The following is a 24,233-nucleotide window of genomic DNA, read 5'->3' as shown; positions in this document are numbered from 1 at the left end:
CTGGCTATTACATTCAGACGGTCCCGGAGTTTCCTCCGCAGGCTCCACTTCACTCAGCTTCACTCAGCTTAACCTGAATAACAAACCAGGGCTCGGTTCTCTGGTTGGATCCAAATGGAGAGCCGGGGCTAGCTGGGAAGCTAGTGGAAGCTAACTGGCTGTGCTTCCCTCCATAATGCTGTGCTAGCCACTACCAGCTAGCCCCGGTTTTGGATTCAAACGGAGCTCCGGTTTGTTATTCAGGTTAAAGTGGGAAGAAGCAGTGGATCTGTCAGGGAGCTGAGTGAAGTGGAGCCTGAGGAGGAAGCACCAGTTAGCCTGAGTTTCACTACACGTAGATTCACTCGCTACAGGGGCGAGGGGATAAAACCTAAACAGCCAATCAGAGTGATCTCTTTCACTGACTAGCTCCGCCGCCAATTCAACATGCTCAATCGGCCGAAAAGCTGGTGACTTAAGCACGTCTGGCTAAAGCTGCTAGATGGAGCATCCATTGTAGTGAAACAATTAAAAGAGGCTGTGGCTTTCCTGTGAGTGGGCCTGGCTTCAGCACATTTAGTGGAAAGGCCCCCAGCATCTATATGCATATTTTTTCATGATTTTGAATCATAATTATAATATATATACATATATATACAGTACAGGCCAAAAGTTTGGACACACCTTCTCATTCAATGCGTTTTCTTTATTTTCATGACTATTTACATTGTAGATTCTCACTGAAGGCATCAAAACTATGAATGAACACATGTGGAGTTATGTACTTAACAAAAAAAGGTGAAATAACTGAAAACATGTTTTATATTCTAGTTTCTTCAAAATAGCCACCCTTTGCTCTGATTACTGCTTTGCACACTCTTGGCATTCTCTCCATGAGCTTCGAGAGGTAGTCACCTGAAATGGTTTCCACTTCACAGGTGTGCCTTATCAGGGTTAATTAGTGGAATTTCTTGCTTTATCAATGGGGTTGGGACCATCAGTTGTGTTGTGCAGAAGTCAGGTTAATACACAGCCGACAGCCCTATTGGACAACTATTAAAATTCATATTATGGCAAGAACCAATCAGCTAACTAAAGAAAAACGAGTGGCCATCATTACTTTAAGAAATGAAGGTCAGTCAGTCTGGAAAATTGCAAAAACTTTAAATGTGTCCCCAAGTGGAGTCGCAAAAACCATCAAGCGCTACAACGAAACTGGCACACATGAGGACCGACCCAGGAAAGGAAGACCAAGAGTCACCTCTACTTCTGAGGATAAGTTCATCCGAGTCACCAGCCTCAGAAATGGCAAGTTAACAGCAGCTCAGATCAGAGACCAGATGAATGCCACACAGAGTTCTAGCAGCAGACCCATCTCTAGAACAACTGTTAAGAGGAGACTGCGCCAATCAGGCCTTCATGGTCAAATAGCTGCTAGGAAACCACTGCTAAGGAGAGGCAACAAGCAGAAGAGATTTGTTTGGGCCAAGAAACACAAGGAATGGACATTAGACCAGTGGAAATCTGTGCTTTGGTCTGATGAGTCCAAATTTGAGATCTTTGGTTCCAACCGCCGTGTCTTTGTGAGACGCAGAAAAGGTGAACGGATGGATTCCACATGCCTGGTTCCCACTGTGAAGCATGGAGGAGGAGGTGTGATGGTGTGGGGGTGTTTTGCTGGTGACACTGTTGGGGATTTATTCAAAATTGAAGGCACACTGAACCAGCATGGCTACCACAGCATCCTGCAGCGACATGCCATCCCATCCGGTTTGCGTTTAGTTGGACCATCATTTATTTTTCAACAGGACAATGACCCCAAACACACCTCCAGGCTGTGTAAGGGCTATTTGACCAAGAAGGAGAGTGATGGAGTGCTGCGGCAGATGACCTGGCCTCCACAGTCACCGGACCTGAACCCAGTCGAGATGGTTTGGGGTGAGCTGGACCGCAGAGTGAAGGCAAAGGGGCCAACAAGTGCTAAACACCTCTGGGAACTCCTTCAAGACTGTTGGAAAACCATTTCAGGTGACTACCTCTTGAAGCTCATGGAGAGAATGCCAAGAGTATGCAAAGCAGTAATCAGAGCAAAGGGTGGCTATTTTGAAGAAACTAGAATATAAAACATATTTTCAGTTATTTCACCTTTTTTTGTTAAGTACATAACTCCACATGTGTTCATTCATAGTTTTGATGCCTTCAGTGAGAATCTACAATGTAAATAGTCATGAAAATAAAGAAAACGCATTGAATGAGAAGGTGTGTCCAAACTTTTGGCCTGTACTGTATATATATATGTATATTTATATATATATATATATATATATATATTTATATATATATATACTTGGTGACTTTTTGAATCATTTAAATTTGCCTGGGTGCTTAACACACTTTTCCTTGGTGTGACAAACTTGTGACATATATCTATTTTTGTTTTACCCAAACATTTGTGTTATGGACAGGTCTTATTATTGTTTTGTGACCTTTCCTGAACCTGAGCATTTGCAATACCTTAATAAATTACTGCCCCTGTAGGGTTGGGTACCGTTCATAATTGAACCGATACGGTACCGGTACCGGTATCTGGAATTCGGTACCGGTACCAAACGGTACCTTATTTCGGTAGTTTTTAACCGTATGGGCCCTAGGCCTTTTTGGGGTATTTTTATTGCCTTTACTTTTAAGCTCATATCACAGTCATTATAAAGGCTACATACACATGCTATATTTTGTTTTTTTCAGGTCAGTCTGGGCTAACCAGATTTGCCATCATTTCATGTTCTTCTATGTGCCTGTATTTTATATTAATTTTTATATCAATGAAAAAAACAAATCTGTGTGCCTAAATTCTTACATTTTTACATATGACATATTCTGCCATATATGAAGAGGGGAGACTCTCTGGAATCTGGCAATATAAGAACCATGATGGTGGGACATTCTGTCACTTCACAGTTGTCCAAAACATGTGGTTTGTGCCAGGCGGACATGTTTGCCAGTATTTTTTCATTATTGCAAGAAATTCCATTGACTCATTCACAAGTCAAAAATGTGTTTTATCTGAAAGAAACATGCAATATTTACATCTAAGATCATAGAAAAATAGTCAACCAAGTGCAATGATGTCCTCCAAGATCATATTTGTTTCTCAGTTTCAGTTATATATTGGGGAGACATTTTGGGCATTGGTCGGGGGGCACGTGTCCCCCTCAATGTGACTACGGCCCTGTCAGCATGCATTAGGCTTCAGTCGTCTGGGTGCGCAAAGGTGAAGTGGCTGGTCTTGTCATACAAAGTTTGATGGAGTGTCAACTGGACAATATGGAGATATTTGCATCTTGAAAGCCGGACTACAAATGTGGATAGACAGGGAGAAGCACACGCAAGCCTAAGACGTGGTGAGATACGATATTCCTCACTATATGAAGTGACTGATAACAAGATCTGTATAATGGATTGTAAAGAAATTCGTCAGGTTTTTATTTTGTAGACAATTGATCTGTATTTATAGCGTGATGGGATGACAGCACAATGATGTGTGTGGTCCTGCGCTTTCATGTGATGTGCGTGGCATTTCTGTGCGAGCCTGCGTTCGTGAGTAATCCATCCAAGAATAATGTGTGTGCAAAGCTGTATGAAAGCTCTGTTATACATCATTTTATTGTAATTTTTCACTGTGAAAACATTGGATTACTGACAAGTGCTTGGCCTTGTCGGAAAGCTACAATTCTGCTGTTTCCGCTGATATGCTGGTTTCTCGCTATGATGCATGGTCGCGGAGAAAATCCACAGAGAAGAACAGGTGTGAATTTGGATGCACTATGCGTCGTTCGGGCCCATAGTCTAAACTTCTCAGTTTCAACATTTTATTGAGAACATTTAGGAACAGTGCTGCACGTTAACTTTTGTCTGCACATTGTTTTTGTCACCATTGTTGCTGAGTCTGAGGTGCAAGTCATGCGCTCTCGCTCCGCCTCCACCTCAGGTACCGAAATTTGGCACCGTTTCATTTTAAGTGAATCGGTACTCGGTAGTACCGACGTGAATCGGTACCAAGTACAAAAAGTACCGAGTTTCGGTACCCAACCCTGTGTCCAAGTGGGCGGATACTGCTTATCCGGACATCTATACATATTTGATTGAATCACCAGGTATTGGTAGGCTAAGTGCTGTCTGTAAATAACAAACTATTTGATCTACAGGCTGAGATTTAGTTGGAGATGACTGTGTGACTGTACTGCAGCAGCATCATTTCGTCATTTACCACACTGACAGTGAATATTCAGTATCTTATGTGCCTCAAATCTCAGTGTGAAAGCCTTGGTTACCGACTACACAACAGCTTTTCTGCATTTTATTGTTTCTCTCCTGATGTGACAATGTGTTTCTATTCCCCAAAAGGGGGCACTGTCTTGGCATTGACGCCAAGCTGATCTAGTCTGTGTGTATCATGTGATACAAGCAATGTTTCAGCAGTCACGCAGCATAGCACTAGGTTTTAAATTAGTTATACAGGGAAAGTATTTTGTGCAACATTTGACAGGTTTTGGGATTTTTAAAAAAGTTAAAAGGCTCAAAGTCAGAGATCCTAACAATTGTCCCTCCTGGTCCCTGTACTAGAGCTTTCTGGTATCTTATGTGTAATCTGTCAGCCTGTCAAGAAACATGATGCCAAAAGCCCATAATCTCAGTTTGTCTTTAGATGTTTTATTTTATCAGATTGAATACTTTAATTTATGTGCAGCTCTGAAGAGGGTCATTTATGCTTGTATGTCCTCTAGGCTTGATTGCGGTGACGCTCTTGTGCTCTTTGGAAGAGAAATATCAACATGCTACAGTTAAATTGAAACACTGCTCCCAGGCTAATCATGCTCTCAAAGAGAAGTGACCACAAATCCTAGTCTCCCTTTAAAGATTGCCTGTCAATTGTAGAATTGATTTTAAGGTTTTAGGTCAGCTTATTTGTGTGATTTATTAACCCCCAAGTGAGCCTGATTGCTGCTTGAGATCCTCTTTCAGGGCCCTTCTAGTGATTCCCAAGTCTCTCCTCATCACCATGGGAGACATATGTTTACTGTCCGCGCTCCTCAGCTGTGGAAAATCTATGTCTGAAGTTAGTATCCTCTTTTAAATCCTTACTCATTCTCATATGTTTTATTTATAATAGATTTAATAATTTGAATATTTTAATACATTTACATTATAGTGTTATCTTTACCTTTACACTGTAATTTTTTGGGGGGAGAAACTGCTATGAAAGTTTATTCCTTATTATTAACATACACTCATGCTTAGATTAACTTCCACATTTCAAACATTACTAGCCAGCAATCAACAAGACAGGGAAAGTTATTTAGCCATGAATGTCATAATCACGAATATAAATTGAGGGAATTGCCATTTTGCCTGTTAGCTAACTTGTACCCTGCAAAGCTTTTTTTTGGTCTCCCCCTGAGGTTTAACTCAACCAAATGATAATTGTGGGTTGCGTCATCTTCATTATTTCATCTCCTATTAATATTCTATTTCACTTGACTGCATTGCATTGCTATTTTGCTCTTGCAGTGTTCCCAATGAGATCATTTAAGGTTTAACTTTGCATTTACACAGCGGTGCACAGAAGCTTTGTAGAGCAGAGGCTGCTCTGTCAGACATGGCTTGTAACACTAACTGTTTGATATTATATCTACTCAACCAAAAAGGCTGAGAGGTGATTTTGTTTGACACCAGCTGCCACGTGGACATTAACTTTTCTGTTTGGTTCAATGCTAACACAACATAGCTAACAGGCTAATATGGAAAGACTTGCTGAAGCATAGCAAAAGTGCAGTGATTACAATACTGTATGCAATCAAATATATTTTACGAATGATGTGTTGAATTAAATATCTGTAGCAAATGTAATGTGAATCGGCAGTATGTCATAGAAACAAAAAAATGGCATATATGAATCATGTCGTTGGCTTAGATTTGTTTTTTGACAAATACTTATCTATAAAAGCTGCATTTAACATCATAGGCTGTATCCCAAATTTGTATTTAAGAAGCTCTATATGATATTCAAAGCATTGATATGACAGCAAACAACTATGTGTTATGTAAAAATATAGTGGCATAATGGCGTCCTGAGCAGACAGTCCAGCTGTGTGTGCATTTTAGTGCATGAGTTTGTGTGTAGGCTACTACTCTCATTCTGCGCTTACCACTGATATTGAGACAATGTTGACGTAGGCGCACACTGTTCAGGTCCCCACAGGTCAACACTGTTAGCTCTGTCAGCACTGTTGCTGTTGTTAGCACTGTTTGTGCTGTTAGCATGATTAGTTGCTATCCACTGGCTCAGCCACCTCAACATATCCCCATACAACGGTTTGTATGATATCACATGAATTAGCCACCATGAATACATACTTAATGTAACATATGTTCGTTTGTTAGATTTAGTAAAAGAAACATGGTTGGGCATCTTTGGGTTTAGGAAAGTAAAGTTACATAGGTTGAGTTTTGTAAAAGAGACATGGTGACGACGTACCTCTCCTGGGGAAAAGTCCTGTGTTGTCTGACTCACCCACCCTACATTTCTCCTTATGCGGACTACTTCCTTATTTACTCCCATTAGGGCATTGGTCTTGTGAGCCTGGCCTTCCTGATTACGTGGGTTATACACAAATTACTGGCTTATGATTACATGGGTTGTATACAAATTGTGGTACATTACTTTTTGTAGGAAAACATACAAACAGTGCATGAGAACAGCCTGGCCACCTCCGTTGTGCAGACAACCTCTGAAACATAGATTTGCTCTGAATATTGTAAAGACCTTTGAATGATAATTACAACCGCCTTTGAAAGCCTATATCATCGCAGTCCTCCTTAAAGTATGATTTCACTATATCTTGTTAACAATTCTCTCATAAATAATGACTTTCATATATTCAGAATATAGTAATTATACTTAATGATGGTGCTCTTAGCCTTTGTCTGCTGCTGTTTCCTAAAACAATTCAGATTGTTAGTGAAATAAGGTTTGAGGTATTTTGGCTGTCCAGAAAAGAAGACAACAATTTAAAGTTAGTTTTACCTTTAGTGATAGCCTTCGTCTGAATCATCACACAGTTGGGAGGTTTAGCTGTGATTTTCCAAGAGGTCACAGTAAACTGAGAAAAAAACAGCGAGGAGAGCCAAAAATGGGCCAAGTAATGGGGGGAAGGTCATTTACCAGAGCTCCACCAACTGCTGTGTTAACCTGGCAAACGCTTGCACATGCAGATACATGGCAGATAGATGCAGATACATATATGCATTTCTGCACACGAGCATTTTACAACAACAAAACCTGCTTTAAATCATAGATTGTTATTTCACCTGTTAAATTAAGATTATTCAAGTTTCCATTAGTGCATTCAGACCTCAGCACAAACAACTGAAATGCATAGAGAGATATTTTTTTATGATACTTAAGGGATTACTGAGCTCTTGTTTGAGTTGTGTTCATGTGTATCTTCAGCAGACCAGCAGACAATGTCCACCTTACCATAGTAGCGGCTCGCCCTCCAGGCCCTGACGGCACAGTGTAGGACTCCGTCCAGCCACAGCAGCAGCCAGCTGATGCAGAAGCCCAGCAGCAGCCCCAACATCAAGTCCATCTCCTGCTTGGTCACACTGTCACTCACAAAGTAGTTCTCTGATGAGTCCACCAAGGAATGGTCCCCATCATATGGGATTACATAGTGGACATGATGCCTTGGGGGAAGACAGACAGGGGAAGCCGATAGAAATATAAGTTATAAACCAAAATAATTCTATGAATCAAAGATACAAATGAACATGTTTTAGCCATCTCAGAGACATACAGATGGGTGCCAAATTAAAGGGAAACATAAAGTTAACTGCTGGGCTAACACAGGCCTCCAAAACAGCTTTCTTTGAAAACACCATTCTTTCAATTGATATTCTCTTATTTGGCATTTTGATGATGGTGGTGGTGAGCGCTGTTTAACATGTTGGTCAAACATCTACCATAGGTGTTAACTTGGGTTAAATCTGGTAACTGTGAAAATCAAATCAATCAGAAAATCAAATATCACAATATTTTTGACCAAATACCTTGATAAGAATATAATTATCAATATCAATGTCAATCATTACCATTGTGGATATGATGACGAACTGAGTAAAAGTAAATAATGACACAGCTACAAGAGTCTGGTAAGTTCAGGGTTACATCACGTACTGTAATAAAGCCTTTAAAACCTGGGAGAGACAACAATTGATCTCCAAAATCCAAGACGATATCTAGTCTTATATCACGATATCGATATAATATCGATATATTGCCCAGCCCTACCTCATATCCTGTGTGGAAACACCTCTATATATTATGTTTTTTCTGCTCCTATATTTAGGTATTTCATTCATTACTCTTCTGTATAAACTTAACCTGTAAAATGGCTTTCCAAATGTCCTTGACCATGAACAGTGTTCGATAAGATCTAGTGTGTTGAAGCCATTTGGAAATGTTGGTTATATAAATATATATTTGTTAATATGGAAAAACTGTTTATCTTATGAATAGTGTTTTTATATTCCATATACCCATTCTAACTTGGATGATATCTGGAGATTTCCATCTGAATTTTAATCAAATTTCACTAATCCACACTTTGCTGGAAACCCCCTGAAGCCCTCTCAAGGACCCTTGGATGTCCCCAGGCCCACTTTAGGCAGCTGCGGCTGGAGAACTTTAAGGAGACCGGCTTGGGCTCACGGCCTGAAATAAGAATAAGCAACACTCCACTACCTCATTCAGTGCTACTGGTGCCTTTTGAAAGGCATTTTTTTGAATATCCATAGCCGCTCAGTAAAATGCATTTTGGATTAACCAAAATTTGCCAAGACATATACATCATCTAAAATGCTCCAAGTGTGCAAATATAGCGCTCGAGATATCTTATAACTAGCAATTATTTGTCAATGTGGGCTTCTTCTTTTTCATTTTGGAAAATTATCCTAGATCCAAATGGGTTATTACTAGAAAGTCTCTTTGAATTTGTTCCGAGTTGGAGAGACATGAAAGGACTAAACATGAATCCAATTTTAATTGTTTTTTTCCTCAAATCCACGGGGTGTGTGATTGCCACTGACCTGGTGTTCACATCTCACAGGAGAAGAAAGAGGTGAAAAATATGGAAATGTTACACTGATAGAATTCAAATTCAAGGACAACTGATGTTTGTAGTAGATCAGTGAACACATCACTCTGTTGAATTACAACTACGTGCATGGTAGCACATGTATCTCTGTATATCAACTGTTGCAGCGGCTGCTGATCAGCAGTCATCCTGTCCCTCACATTCACTTGTGCACTTTGTCCAGCATTGACTCCACTTAACTGTGAGACAGATACAGCTGCATGATATGGAAGTCTTACTATACTGGTATTACCCGTCCTCCTGAGAGGGGCTGAAGGCTTTCTCCAGTCTAACAACACAGGCGGTTGTCTGACAAACACTGTAAGGAAACACAGTGGGAGCTGAGAGATTGGACTGCTGGAAGTGAGTACAGATACACACCTCTGCGCACACACTTTGGGACATAATATTGACAACAGGTTTGAAGTAATGAAAATTTTTAATGCTATTAAAGGGACAGTTCACCCCCAAATCAAAAATAGATATTTTTCCTCTTACCTGTAGTGCTCTTTATCTATCTCAATTGTTTTGGTGTAAGCTGCCAAGTGTTGGAGATATCGGCCGTAGAGATGTCTGCCTTCTCTCTAATATAAAGGAACTAGATGGCACTCAGTTTGTGGTGCTCAAAGCAACATATTCTCACTCCCAACTCATCAAATACAGATGGTTGGTCAGTGGCTCTACACGTCAAACTAAGATACACTAGGTACACCTACAGCATCAGCTTTAGAATCTCTTGGCCAGTGTGTCAATTACGCTCTTTACCTGCATTGTGTCTTTTCAAAATAAACTTCCTCTTTCACAGGAAATGCACAGTTTCCATTTGTTAAATGCATAGATTCTTCTCTCAAAATAAATGTAGGTAAAAATGTAGTGTTTAGGTTTTACTTCTTTAGGTTAAGGCAACAAAAGAATGTGGTTTGGTTTAGAAAAAAAACCCATCATGGTATAGCTTACTATACGTAAAGGTTTTACTAATGTAATGTAACATTACGTGACATATGTCACATAGACTACATCACGTGACATACATCACTAGCCGAGTATGCTGCACATACTAGCACACTGCGCTGTTATTAAACTATTGACTTTTGGTTTCACACAGGAAACGAACAGCATTCTCCCAGATGAAAGTCTGGTGTTTGTCTGGCCCATCCATCTCTACTCCCACCAACCCTATGTGAACTTTCTCACTCTTTATACTACGGCAGTTGGTCAGAGTATCAAGAAATGCTGCTGCCTGATGTGCCTCATAATGCTGCTAAAGGGTGCCTCAGTGGGTCGGTACCTGACACCAAGGGCCACTAACCAATTGTTGGTATTTGATGAGGTGGGAGTAAGTCAGTGTTGCTCCAGGTGCCAAAAAATACAACAGCAATATTTCTTTCTAGAAATCATGACCCAATTACTCAAGATAATTCAGCAGGTTAATGTGGGAACTGTTTTCTTTCTTTTGAACTACACCCACCAACCAAATCGCCCCGCAGAAGGAAGAGTGCATCTACACATGGCCAAGAGGCTCATGATTGTGACAGCTCAAGATGTAAACATCAATGGCGTCGTCCTCGGCTGAGCTGTTACATTAGTGGTGCAAGGTGAACTAGCAGTAAATACACGCTTCCTTCCGCATGGTGATGCGGTTGGAGGGTTTAGACAGAAAATAGTCGCTACATGAAACTGCTCACAACAAGATGTGTGGATTATCTTAAAGCTACTCTTTTCTTTCTTGCATTTCACATAGCACTTAGAAAAAATTTGAACATCCACAACTCCCGACTCCCTCCAAAGTCCCACCCCCCTCCTCCTGCAACTCCACCTCCCTCCAAAGGCCTACTCCCCCCTCCTCCATTACATCCTCATAACGTCTATGATAGACATGGGCACTGACAAGGTAACGTTAGATACATGGAAGAGGAGAGCGAGTGTAACGTTACAACAAAGACAGTCAAACACAACCCCGGAGTTTTAAAACTCAACCGGAGTCAGTGATGACTGATGAGTTTTAGAATAAGGTTACAGTGCTAACGTTAGATAGTAGCGTTAACGTTGCTAGTAAGTGGAAACGCACAAGGAATTTAACATTAATGTTTGAGAGGCTACGCTACAGTAGGTTAACGTTAGCAATTAGCAACTGGATGCTGTGTTGTCATATGTAACGTTATAGCCTATGTTATATAAGAGGCAAACTAAAAATACCTGTCCAGCAGAAACTCTTCAACCATCTTGTCCCTTTTTAGCTCAGGATGAAGCTGCATCAGTCTTTGGCATTGCTTGATGTTGACCCTTGATGTCTCCACGTGGGGAAGACAGACAGGACGCTCGGCCAATTATTGCATTCAGTCCGAATGCAATGATTCTCCAGAGTTTTTTTTAGAACCATATGTGAATGGTATAATTATGAGTTTTTTTCACTTAAATTTTAGTGTGCCATCAGCTTATTAATAGCATTTTAACCTAAACAAAGAAAAGTGTAAAATTTCCAGAAAGTTAAGTGTCGCTTTAAGTAACCTGGTCATGACTTCTGGAAAGAGACATTGCTGTTGAGTTTGTTTGTTTTGTTTTTTTGTTTGTTTGTTTGTTTGTTTTGTTTCTTTTTCGGAGTTATGAGCACCACAAGCTGAGTGCCATCTAGTTCCATTATATAGAGGAGAAGGCAGACATATCCACAGCTGATATCTCTGACACTCAGCAACTCACACCAAAACAATCTAGATTGATAAGTAGCACTACAGGTAGAAAGAAAAATGTGTGTATTTGATTTTGGGGTGAACTGTCTCTTTCAGACTTTTTGCAGTAAAAGAATATTCTGGCATTCTATTACACATCTATACATTTAAAAGACATGCAAGAGACAGGCTTTAAAAACCAGCAGAGACTAGGATGGCCAGAATGTTAGTTACATTTCCTGTAATGCAACATGATAGCGTCTTTCGTGAGAGGTTACTTTCCTGGTAAATGCCCCAGTTTGTAACACAAGTTTTTTTTTTTGTTTTTTTTTTCTTTACATATATATGTGTAAATAAATATCTGCTTTACTTATCTCTATCACTAACTGACATAACACCTCTTTTATGAAAGTTGCTGTGCTTAACACCCAGTGTCTAACAGGTCTTTGCTGGAAAATCCTACAAAGCACAGGAAATTAACTGTAAGTTTTAGTCATGTTTCCGTTTCTGTTGTACATTGGGGAAGAAGTGAAAATGTTCCAACTACAGGAATGCAACTTTTTTTTAACAGAAAATTCACCCACAATGTTTGGTTGACAGATGTTCTCTGTAAAGTGCAGGGCAGAAACACCACAGCACTTAGTACTGAATACGGAGAAAAAAAATGATCTTAAGTATTTTACAGAAGAAGCAGTAGGGCCACAGGAGGGATCAAACCCCGTTGGACCTCACTGACTTGAGCCATATAGCCGCTGAGGTCCATTAACACCAAAACATAAAAAAACAAAGCCAAGCTATGTGTAGAGATAAGCCAGAATGTTCCTCTGGGTTTCTTTCTTTTCCCTGAAGATGGCTTTGCCCAAATGCCTGTGAACAAAATAAAGGATTATTTTATGCTGCCTGTAAGCCTGTTAAATGACTTAAAGGGACAGTTTGCCACAAAATCAAAAATACGTATTTTTCCTTTTACCTGTAGTGCTGCTTGTCAATCTAGATTGTTTTGATGTGAGTTGCTGAGTGATGGAGATACCAGCTGTAGAGATGTCTGTCTTCTCTCCAATATAATGGAACTATGGCACTCGACTTGTGGTGCTCAAAGTGCACAAAATGTCTCTTTCCAGAAATCCTGACCCGGTTATTCAAGATAATCCACAGACCTTGTTGTGAGCAGTTTCATGTAAGAACTATTTTCCTTCTACTGAACTACACTCGCCAACCATATCTACTGCTAACTGACCTTACACTACTGAGCTAGCTAACATTACAGCTCAGGCCAGGAGGATGCCATTAATGTTTACATCTCACACTGTCGTGAGCACACACTTCTTGTCCATGAGCAGATGCATGCTTCCCTCTGTGTGGTGATACAGTTGGGGGGTCTAGTTCAGTAGAAAGAAAATAGTGTGCCGAGTGTCATCTAGTTCCATTATATTGGAGAGAAGGCAGACATCTCTACAGCCGATATCGCTCTGCAACTCACAACAAAACAATCTGATAAATAGCACTACAGGTAAAAGTAAAAGATGTGTTTTCTTTTATTTTCAGGTGAACTGTCCCTTTAAGTCCTGTTCACCTGGACCCTCCAAATCATTCTGTGTGTGTCGTCTTTGCTAGTATAAAAATGAAAACTATTCCGTTTTCCTCTAAGAATTTTCAATGAAAATGCCCCAATGAGAGCATTTAACTCATCTTAAGACAACTATCCTGCAGCCTCTCACAGCAACCATGGCACCAATCAGCAGGGTGCACCCAGCAACACACACAGTCCACTTCTAGATCTCACCCATGCCACAGAGGCAGCTATAGGCCAGGCCTCAGCCCATCAGAGAAGCTACAACTACATCCAAATCAGAGCGCAGAAGCTGCCAAGTAAAATGACACTGGCTGTGTCCTCAAGGCTGATAAGGTGAGCGCTGTGGGCGTCATGACACCTCCACGTCTAACGGATGGAAGGGCGGGCAAGTGAAACCCAAGCTCAGGTCTGCTCTGTTCATCCACCGCGTATCCTGCTCTATCTGCTGTTTAAGTGAAAACACATGACTGACTCTCATTCAGGAGTGTTTCCAAGTCAGTGAAAGACACTGTGTGGGTACAGTTACCTAAAAACTAACAGAAGAGGCAGAGTTTGACTGTGCATACTACCCAGTGGTTTACTGTTTTATTAGTACACATGCATTGCTTAATACTTTAGTGGACAAAAAAATACATAATTTTTGGAATTATAAATAAAGAAATTACTCCTTAATGCTGCTGAACATACTTTATTTTCTACAAATTCTGCTTGCATTCATAACCAGGCTGCTTTTGGCAGTAGCAAGTATGATATGATTGTCAAAATATTACTAAATAAGACAGTCAGTGACACATCATCTCATCACAAATCCTGTCTCCAAACATATCTTCATCAGTCTATATCACATCACATCCACCAGCGTGTGCAAGAGGCCTTTCCAAACTTTGACTCAGATTATCCCTCTCTGACAAGCATAATCTAATAACACCTGATGATGACCCATTTCTGGATTTACAGGCTAAAAAAAACACAGTGGAACTGGCCTCTTAATGCTGCTAATGAACTGCTAGTACATCAGCCCCCTCACTGCAGTATGCACAGTATACACTGCTGTTTTGTTTTAATGTGCATCTGTTCAGCTTGCACCAACATGAACGGTGACACTTCCCTTCCCACAGCACCGACTGTAGCTTGGTTTGCCAGCAGGACATGGGTCAATCAGGATCTAATATTTGAGGACAATATAGGTGTGAAGCTATTGGATAAAAAGGACTCTTACTTTAAATCTTGCTCCAACACTGTTGCCATACCCCCGGGCTCTGTAGACTTAACACCAGGAAGAAAAAAAAAAACCAGAGGCCCACTTGTGTCTCTGCTCATCCTCACAGCCTACAGCCTGCTCTATTACATGCTTACTGTTGATGGAAAATGCACAATACTGCTGATTAAATCCGGATCCGTTTATTAATGAGTGTCTTGCTGCTGTTTCCCCCCACTTCAAACCTGCTCTCACTGAGAAAGCAAACCGCAGGTAGGCTGATGAGCAGCCCCATAGCACTTCCTAAGCCATAACCACTTCACTTCAGCACGCATATGTTCATAATTGGCCCAGCAGGTTTATATTGTCGCCGACACCGTGTAGGCCTGTGTGAATCGCTCAGCGCACTTGATGCTCAGATTGTTTTTGAACGGCCTTATATTGCTCATAGTTCATTACCTATTTATGGCTCCGACACACACCTTCGTATATGCAGCAAATCCTCGCAGCCGATATATATTTAAAACACACACTCTCAAACACACCGCGACCAAACGTGTCATCGGGCTATCTGTTAGAGCGAATAATAAAACGTCTATGAAAACATCCGCGGCTATGTAAGCGCACAGACAGGCTGATATCAGCTTGCGGGGCTTCACCGCCAGAAATCTTCGAGGCCTCTTCAGCAATTAAGAATTGACGGGTATAAAAAAAACACAGCACACACACCACCATGTTTATCCCAAATATTGTACGAGGATGATGGCATTTACCTTCCACAGTTGCAGTGACAGACGCGGTCCTCCCCTCGTAGATGCGGTAAGATGTAGTTGTGAAAGCGATCCAGTAGTGCGTTCATGTCCATTAAACAGGCTATCGCCTGCAAAGAACCATGCAAGTCAGCTGGGACATGTCAAGCAATAGGCTAGGCTATTCCTACAGACAGCGAATTATTCTCCTCATCATTATCAAGAGAAATAACAAGCATACGGATCATAAAGTAAAGGAGAGAAAATAGCCTTGGCAGATCCTCCCGATCCTAAGAGGGGGGACTCTTGCCTCAAAACGGACTTAGATTATTTATTTATGACAGCAGGTAATTATAGGTAGGCTAACCTACTTCCACATGTCATTGATAGGCCTGCTGTAAGGTGCTTTCTCGCAAAATGCGATACATTTAGGGCTCATTTGTAGTGATCTGCTTCAATCTTAGGCTCGGTGGGTAGGCTATAGGTATTAGAAAACCTTATTGTGGCTGAGGGAGGTGATGGTGTCTTACCATTACAACTGAAGCACCAAGAATCATAAAAATCATGGTGGTTGTGATCATATGCATCAAAACTTCCAAACTGGCCGCCGTCCTGTAGCCCGGGGTTCTACCCGCGGCGGTGGAGACGCTCCGGCTCGGCTCTGGGCGCTCTGTCCCGGCAGGAGCCGTTCATGGAGCCGCCGCGCCTCTCCTGGCTCCCCGTCCCCTTCAAAGTGCCCGGTCTCCCTCCGTCCTCCTCCTACACACGGCAAGCCGCTCTCTCAGCCCTCACTGCGCCCTCTCCATCCAAGTAGGCTATCCCCCCCGGTCGGTCGGATGCGGCTGCCGCTCGCTCCAACGAGAGGCAGTCCTCTCCTAATTACCGATGCAAAAGTGAGCCGTTCTTCCAGGTGCGTTTCTATCTCTATCCCACTTAAAAAAGAACATAAAGAAAAGAAGCCGGGCTCCCTCGATATCCTCTAAGGGGTGCCTTGGTATCCTCTCTCCCCCCTTTTCCAAGTTATTCCAAACCCTGCGCTTTAATACCGGCCAATTCTGTCCTCCATCGGCGGAAACGGTCGATTTCTGTCGCCTGGACGTTTCAAAGAGCTGCACCAACTCCTCTCGCGGCCATCGCCCTCGTCTTTCTCGGAATGCTTGATAACATCGACATGAGGTCCAGATAGCTCCAGTCGGGAACTAGACCCACCCTGCGCCCCGAGTCCAGTCCGGATCCAGCAACAGCAGCTGCATCAACGCCCGGAGCCAGACACGCATGATTATCCCATCCTGGCTTCCAGCAGCTACACGAGCATCCACTCCCACCTCTAGTGCATGTCTGTGTGCACGCGCCTGTGTGTGTGTGTGTGTGTGTGTGTGTGAGAGAGAGAAAGAGAGAGAGAGAGAGAGAGAGAGAGAGGGAGAGAGAGAGAGAGTGTGTAGTGGGCGGTGAGAGAGGGGAGAACTGCAAACTGCCTTTGTGGCATCGGCCTATAGGCTCATTATTTATAGTGGATCCCTTCAGATGCACTGGAGGGCTTCAAGAATGGCACTCCTCATGATGATTTAACCCTCCTTCTTCAGTGGCTTAACCCCCTTCTGCTCCTCAATACCGCCACTACTACAAACACACAGCACACACACACAAACGCCCTTGCTTTCTATTTCTCTTCCAGACATTGCAGCTCTCCAGTTTCTGATTCTGCGCCATTCCTGCTGTGTGTACTCCTACTATCCTGCATGTTTCATGTGCAAAGTGGGTCTTTGATAAAAATCAGACAAACCCTGCACTGTAAACCTGCTTTTGGAACATAACGTTTTCTGTATAAGCAGCCACAGGAGTGAACATTCAGAAATCCCAAATTGCCATTGTCTAACATAGATTTCCTCCAAACTTTCGGACCTTACAAAGTTTCTCTGGTCACAGTGAAACAAGGATCACTGACTGCAAGGATTACATAATATTGTGTCATGTTGTGACACAAAAGCTCAATGAGCTTTCTCAGAGAAGATATTAGTCAGGAAAGCAACATTGTATAAAAAGTACAATATAAAAATGGTGGATATGTCAGTGTATTTCCCCCGATTGCTTAGGCACCATCTTTATAACTTTAGGCTGTTTGGCAAAACACACTAACCACAAAACCTCACACCAAACCAGCAAAACATGACACTTCTCTGGCAAAAGACTCTTCAAACTCTTTAATGTGTTTAAATGTGTTTTTGAGTCAATACATAACATAACCTTGTTTGAATAAAGTGAAGCACCCAACCACCCCTGGGTATCTGTCCCTGCTGTCCCAGGGAGAGCAGACACACTCTGGACTTCAAGCTATCAACAGAAACTCAGACACCTAATACTAGCATGAACTGATAGACCAGAAACTCAGCTTTCCAGCACTATTTTTATATTTGTATGTAGCATAACTAAAAACAGTATGGTAAAAAAAAAAATAATAATACAGTTTTTCTCAATTGTTTACACACAAATACTGGTACTTGAGACACAATGACCACAACATGTAACTCATGCACCAACCCCCTGAACCAATTCTGCTAAACTACAAGCACAATTCCTGCTTTACACTCAAATTGCAGTTCTAAAACACATTTTTTCAAAACACTACACACAATTCTCTGCATTTGGCACAATTTTCATGAAGAAAAGCTCTTGTTTTCACAAAGAACACACTGTCATTCAAAATTCTAAAGTTAATTGCCCTACTATGCACACTGACTCATCACATGGGCAAACACCTGTCACACAGTTTTACAATTAGCAATCAGAGCTTTAGCATAAAAGGGCAACAGGTGAGCTTTTCTGTTTTGGAGCAATGGATGCCAACATTGGAAAAAGAGGTAGAGCCAGAGCCAGAGGAGTGAGAGTAAGAGGAGGAGGACGGGGAGGACAAGGAAGGCCAAGGACCGTAATCTCTGCTACCCTTGGCCCCTACAACACTGCCCATCTGATCACATTCCTGGACACCCTACACAACACACTCATTCCACCAGATCAGATAGACGGCCCAGAGCAGCTCAGGTACGTTGTCATTTGGGACAACGTAAGTTTCCACCGGGCTACTCTGGTTCGTAACTGGTTCACTGCCCACCCATGCTTTTTATAGTTGTTTATCTCCCTGCATATTCTCCATTCCTCAATCCTATTGAGGAATTTTTTTCTGCCTGGAGATGGAAAGTGTATGACCGAAATCCACAAACGTGTATACCCCTTCTCCAAACTATGGAAGACACATGTGGAGATATAGCAGTTGATGCTTTTCATGGCTGTATTCGCCATGCTAGGCGATATTTCCCCCGCTGCTTGGCCAGGGAAAACATTGCTTGTGCTGTGGCCAGACCCAAACAGAAGAGAGGATGCAGCATAGTTTGTTTTTTTGTTTTTTTACTGTAACTGTATACAGTAAATTCTTCTGTTGTTTTGTATGTAGACCACTGTATGTGCAACTTTGTGTTGGTTGGAATGTACACTGTGTACATTGTTTTTGTGGGGAAAAATAAAATGTATTTGTTACCGTGTATTTGTGTGTTCTGAGTATAAAAACAATCTTCTAAAATATTTTACAACACGCTTATGTATGTACCTTCTGTAGTAAGTGTAACCCTGAACAAAAAAAAGGCCTAAGTCATTATGATAAATGGAGAAGAAGTGTTTTCCATTCATCATAGTGTTTTACATTGAGCACATCGGTGTTCAACTGGTTCTTATAAATGTCTATTCAAATGATGGTTTGTGTGTGTCATTTGAAAACAAAATACCATTTTGAGAAGAAATAACATTGTTTTGAATGTAAAGTTTCATTTTGCAGGAGAATTGAGGGGTTTTGCCCATTGTGTGTGTGTTTTTTGATTTGTGTGTAGAGTTCTGAGAGTATGAGGCATGCTTTCAGAAAATGTGTGTAAACAATCAAGAAAAACTGTAATACAGTTTTTCTCAATTGTTTACATGCAATTTTGAAAACAGGGCTCCTTTTTTCAAAATATTCACACAATTATCCAAACACCACACTCAATTTGCATAACTCCTAGATTGTTTGCAAAATGACACACTTCAGTCAAAACATATACACTTCAGTCAAAACATATACACATATTTATAAAAATGCTGTTTTGTTTTCATCTCACTAACAGAGTCTTCAAATGATCAGACACTATTGCAGTCAGTTACACACTACAGTGATCAGTACAAAATACATTTGTAAAAACCCCTATTTTAGGAAAGAGCTGGTCTAGTGCTAGACTTTTTTGCCAGACATTTTTATGTAAGGGATAATTTAGATGACAAAAAGATATTGTCAAACCCACAACATTCTTCATGATTACTTTGAGGTATACAGAGAAAGTACACAAATACAACAAACAAACACAACACTGATTGCAGATTGCTGCAGACTGAAAATAGTAGTTTTTCTTACTACTGTAAAGTGTAGACAAATAAAAATTCCTCTATTGGGTTTAGGAATGGGGAGTATGGTGGAAGGTATAAGACTGCAAATTCAGGGTGCTCATGGAACCAATTGTGGACCAGAGCAGATTGATGGAAAGATACATTGTCCCAAACGACAATGTACTGCATGTGGTCCACTTGGTTTACAGTAAGCACCTGTGTGCTTCCACACCAGGTGGATGTAATTATCCAATTCGTTCATTAGTGTGGTCGTTGGCAAGCAGGGGCTTTGTAATGAGAAGGAAGTAACCTCACAATCCTTATCTGTGTCTAAGGTGTGATAATGCGTGTAGAGTTTTGCAAATCACTGTGTGTAATGTTTTGCAAAAAGTGTGAAGCTGAGTCTGTGCTTATTGTTGTGCAACTATGGACAGGTGTTTTGCTTCTTGAGTGTAAAGAGCTGTTAATTGTGTGAAAATTTTCATTTTAGTGCGTAAACTACTGTAAAAAACTGTAATAACAAAAGAGCCAAAAATGTACCTACACACTGTAGATTTCAAAACTGTGAAAAAATATTAAGAATAATCATAATGTGTCCACTTTAAAGTTGTTTACAGTTGCTTTCTATCTTGTTAAAAAGTCAGTGTCCCAACTGTCCCCCTGTCCCAACCGAATATGCTCTCCCCTAGTAAACACACATACACACAGGTATCCACATGTGTAAACACACACACCTCACTGGCCAGACCCAGTGAAGGCCAGATTTAGCCATTGTTGTTGTTGTTTTAAAAAAAAATGTTGTTTCTTCTACTGTACTTTTGTTGAGTGTTAGAATATATGAGAAAAAAATCCTGACCTGATTGCTTCGGCATTATCTTTTAAAGTTATTGCTATTTTGCCAAACTTCACACACTAACCCAAGGACATAGGTTTCATTTCAACATTGGAGATACACATATGAAACAGGGGGATTTAGGAGTCCTCCACCAGAAAACTGTCAGTCTAAACATGTCTAAAATATTGAAACACTTCTCAAACAATGAAATCACTGTAGAAGAAAATCAAAACTTTTGTTTTAGTTGGCAATGTAGTGCAGCAATGAAGAGACCAGTGTTTACAGTTTTTTAAGCGTGTCATTAAATTGCAAATTGAGCATAAAGGAGTGAGTTGTGTTTACGGTTTTGCAAAAAGTGTGCTATAAAATTACAAACTGGGTGTAAAGCAGAGAATGTGCATACAATTTGGCACACCTGGTAAATGCACTGGGTACACTTGGTGTTTATAGTTTCAAAGATAGTGCATCAAAAATCACTGTTAGTGTTTAAGCATGTAGAAAAAACTGTAATATGACAGCTAAAACAGTTTGGTAAGTCCCTAAAATTCCGTCACTTTACTGTAATTCAACCTTTTAAACCTGGAAAAGAGAACACTTAGGCCACATTACTGTACGACAATATCCAAAATCCAAGACAATATATAATCTCCTAACACGATATCGATATCATGTTGTAATATCGCCCTACTACAAGCGCATTGTCAGTGTCTCCCTGCAGTGCCATACAACCTAGGCCAACAGTTTCCAAAGCTCTAATGTATCCCAACCAATCTGCCTCAGTAAACAATTTAACAACAACAACAACAAACCCAGCAGGTTGTCAGAGAAACGTTTTTGTTCATCTGTGTAATCACTTTAGTGAGCAGAGACATACATTGTTTCAGCACCATGGACAACGACCGTACAGAAGCCTGATGTAAAAGCCATAATATTTTACATGCATGTTGCACTATACTGAAATGGAAACACTTTGACAAAATAATCAATAACCAATCTCATGGTATTTTTTTTATAAAGTGCCCTTTGCTGGTACAGACTTGAAAACATCTGCTGTCATCACCCACAGACATGCTGTGAGTGTTACTTCACTTCAGCCTCCCCTGGTGAAGAAACACAGCCAAGCTGGGCACCAGTGTAGCACACTCTAATTAAAATCTACAGGGGGTAGAATGGGGTTAATGTAAATATTTAATAGTAAAAGGACTTGAAACCAGTACAATTGCAGTTATGAGTGCATGGCTACAAATTCACAGTTGAATGAGAGTTAATAGCATTTTTCAAAAGTGGTCAGCCAAACCCTGACGCCACACGAGACAACTAACAAAGCTCCAGATAATAGTAGCCAAACATACATAGATTAAAAACAGCAAAATTATTAACATGTCAAGGCCCTCAGGAATCTAATGACCTTGTCTCTGGATGGACACATAGCTGCTGACTAACTGCATGGGACAATAATACCAGCAGCCGGCCAGAAAATGTTTTGTTGAATTGGGTGGACTAACCCTTTAAAGGTCCAGCTTGTAGGATTTAGTGTAATATATAATGTTTTTTTGGTGTATAATCACCTGAAAATTAGAATTATTGTGTTTTTGTTACCATAGAATAAGTGCTTTACACCCACATAGAGAGCTGGTCCTGGTCCACACAGATCCCCATGTTGCACCGCCATGTTTCTACAGTAGCTCAGAACAGACAAACCAAACACTGGCTCTAGATGGGGACATTTGCGCTTTTGCGCCATGGTTAGCAGCCCCTCCCTGGCGAGCCAAACAGTAGTGGAAAAACACTTCATTCAGTGTTTTTACCAGTTGAAATCGTCTTTGTTTTGGAGAGGAAGAGACCTCTGCAGATATTTCAGCTCCTAGTGAAAACCTTCTGAACATCTGGATCTTAAGTTATCAGAGAGAAAAGGAAAGGGCACATTAGAAGAACTGGGCTAGTGGCCCATCTGCTACAAGCCAAACAGCATAGGAGAAACACTGATTTGTAACATGAAATTACCTTTTCAGTGTTTTCACTGGTTTAAATCACCTGTTTTGTTTGTTTTGGAAAGGAAAAGACCTGTGCAGATATTTTGGCTTCTGGTGAAAACCTCTGTAACATCTGGATCTTAAGTTATCAGAGAAAAAGAGTGAGTAGCCTATACATTAGCAGGTGCTGGGCCCATTTGCGACAAGCTGAACAGCATAGAGGAAACTGATTTGTAATGTGAAACTGCTTTATTCTTCATTTTTACCAGTTTCAATCACCTGATCCTTTTGCTTTGGAGAGGAGGAAACCTCTGTGGATCATTCGGCTCCAGGTAAAAACCTCCCGAACAATGAAAGAATCCTAACCGGGAGTTCATGCTCGACACATGGGAGAAGTTTAAGCTGGTTACAATCTGCAGTCCTCACCACTAGATGCATCCAAATCCTACACTCTGCTTCTTTAAAGTCTCTTTTTCTTGAGTATACCCACAGTAATTTTGTCAGCCTCCTGGCACCCACTGCATTAAAAAAACAAAACTCATGGAAAACTGCAGTATTTGCATTTGGCTACAAGCAAAAAAGACAACTTTACTGCACTGGAAGAGGTCAGCTAGGAGGAAACTTATATTACTTTATCAAGGCCGTAAGCTGTAATGTATCAAATATGCAGTGTGTCTATGTGCTGAGCAGTTCACTGGTTTTGGGAGAATCAAATTTTCAGAATTAAAAGGATCTCAGAAATCTGACTGCACCAAGATATTTCTTTGTATTGGATATTGGCAGGCAAAGAGGTGGCCTATGTTTCAAAACCATATAGTTCTGCAGGTGTCACCATATAAATAATGTGAAGAAAACTCTTGAGCAAGTCAGTGAAGTTGACAATGACTGTAAGTGCCAGCACCCATCATAAATAAAACATTGTGAAATTAGTTGACATAATGTACTATTTCAGCCTGATATCAAGTCAAAACAGGTACTTCCTGTATAATTTGATGTACCCGGTTAGAATCTCTCTCTCTCTCTCTCTCTCTCTCTCTCTCTCTCTCTCTCTCTCTCTCACACACACACACACACACACACACACACACACACACACACACTGCTCTTCTGCTCCACTCAGGTGATTGAGGCTGATTGCTACGCATGCACAAATGTATGGCAAGCCTTCGGGCCATTACATCTGTTAACACACAATACCATTACTCACTGAGGTCTATAATAATCCACACACCAACTCACATCTGCAGATGTATGTCCGGTGTCTGTTACACCGGCTGGTTGGTTGTAATTTTGTTTCTCCTAGTTTTAGGAAATAGAATAATCCTACCACTTCCTTCGGTTTTTTGATGCAGTTTTATGTCTCGAGGCTGTATTTTCTTTTTTTTCCCCGTCTCAGCTGTGTCTGCTGGTCTTTTTACATAGCAAATATCCTGTTTATTGCTTCTCAGCCCACTCCTCCCCCACATTATTTTCACCAACTGTGTGGAGTCATCAGAAGGAGTTGGTGGTGAGTGGATTTTCTAGGAGTTAAGGAGAGCACAGGGTGGAGGGATTTTCAGAAGCAACATTTCTTTCAGAAACGTAACTCAACCTCCTACTTTGTCCTGAGTCATAGTCTGCAATATACGATGACTCAGAGCTTTTTCACTTGACAGACAGATA

General features: G+C 41.0%; 1 protein-coding gene across 1 annotated transcript in view; it reads right to left on the bottom strand.

Annotated features, from left to right (window-relative positions):
• Positions 1–16,733, bottom strand: part of tmem240a (transmembrane protein 240a) — a 29,575-nt gene extending 12,842 nt beyond the window's left edge. Inside the window, exons 1-3 of the mRNA XM_033630179.2 lie at positions 15,890–16,733; positions 15,384–15,490; positions 7,517–7,725 (exon numbers count right to left, since the gene is read on the bottom strand). Of these exons, the coding sequence (XP_033486070.1) occupies positions 7,517–7,725; positions 15,384–15,490; positions 15,890–15,946 (373 nt within the window). The 5' untranslated portion in view covers positions 15,947–16,733. The remainder of the gene's footprint in view (positions 1–7,516; positions 7,726–15,383; positions 15,491–15,889) is intronic.
• Between the last annotated feature and the right edge of the window lie 7,500 nt (positions 16,734–24,233).

The sequence above is a fragment of the Epinephelus lanceolatus genome, chromosome 8 (genome assembly GCF_041903045.1).
Source record: "Epinephelus lanceolatus isolate andai-2023 chromosome 8, ASM4190304v1, whole genome shotgun sequence".
Taxonomy (NCBI): Eukaryota; Metazoa; Chordata; class Actinopteri; order Perciformes; family Serranidae; genus Epinephelus; species Epinephelus lanceolatus.
This window is presented reverse-complemented; position numbering and strand designations above follow the sequence as displayed.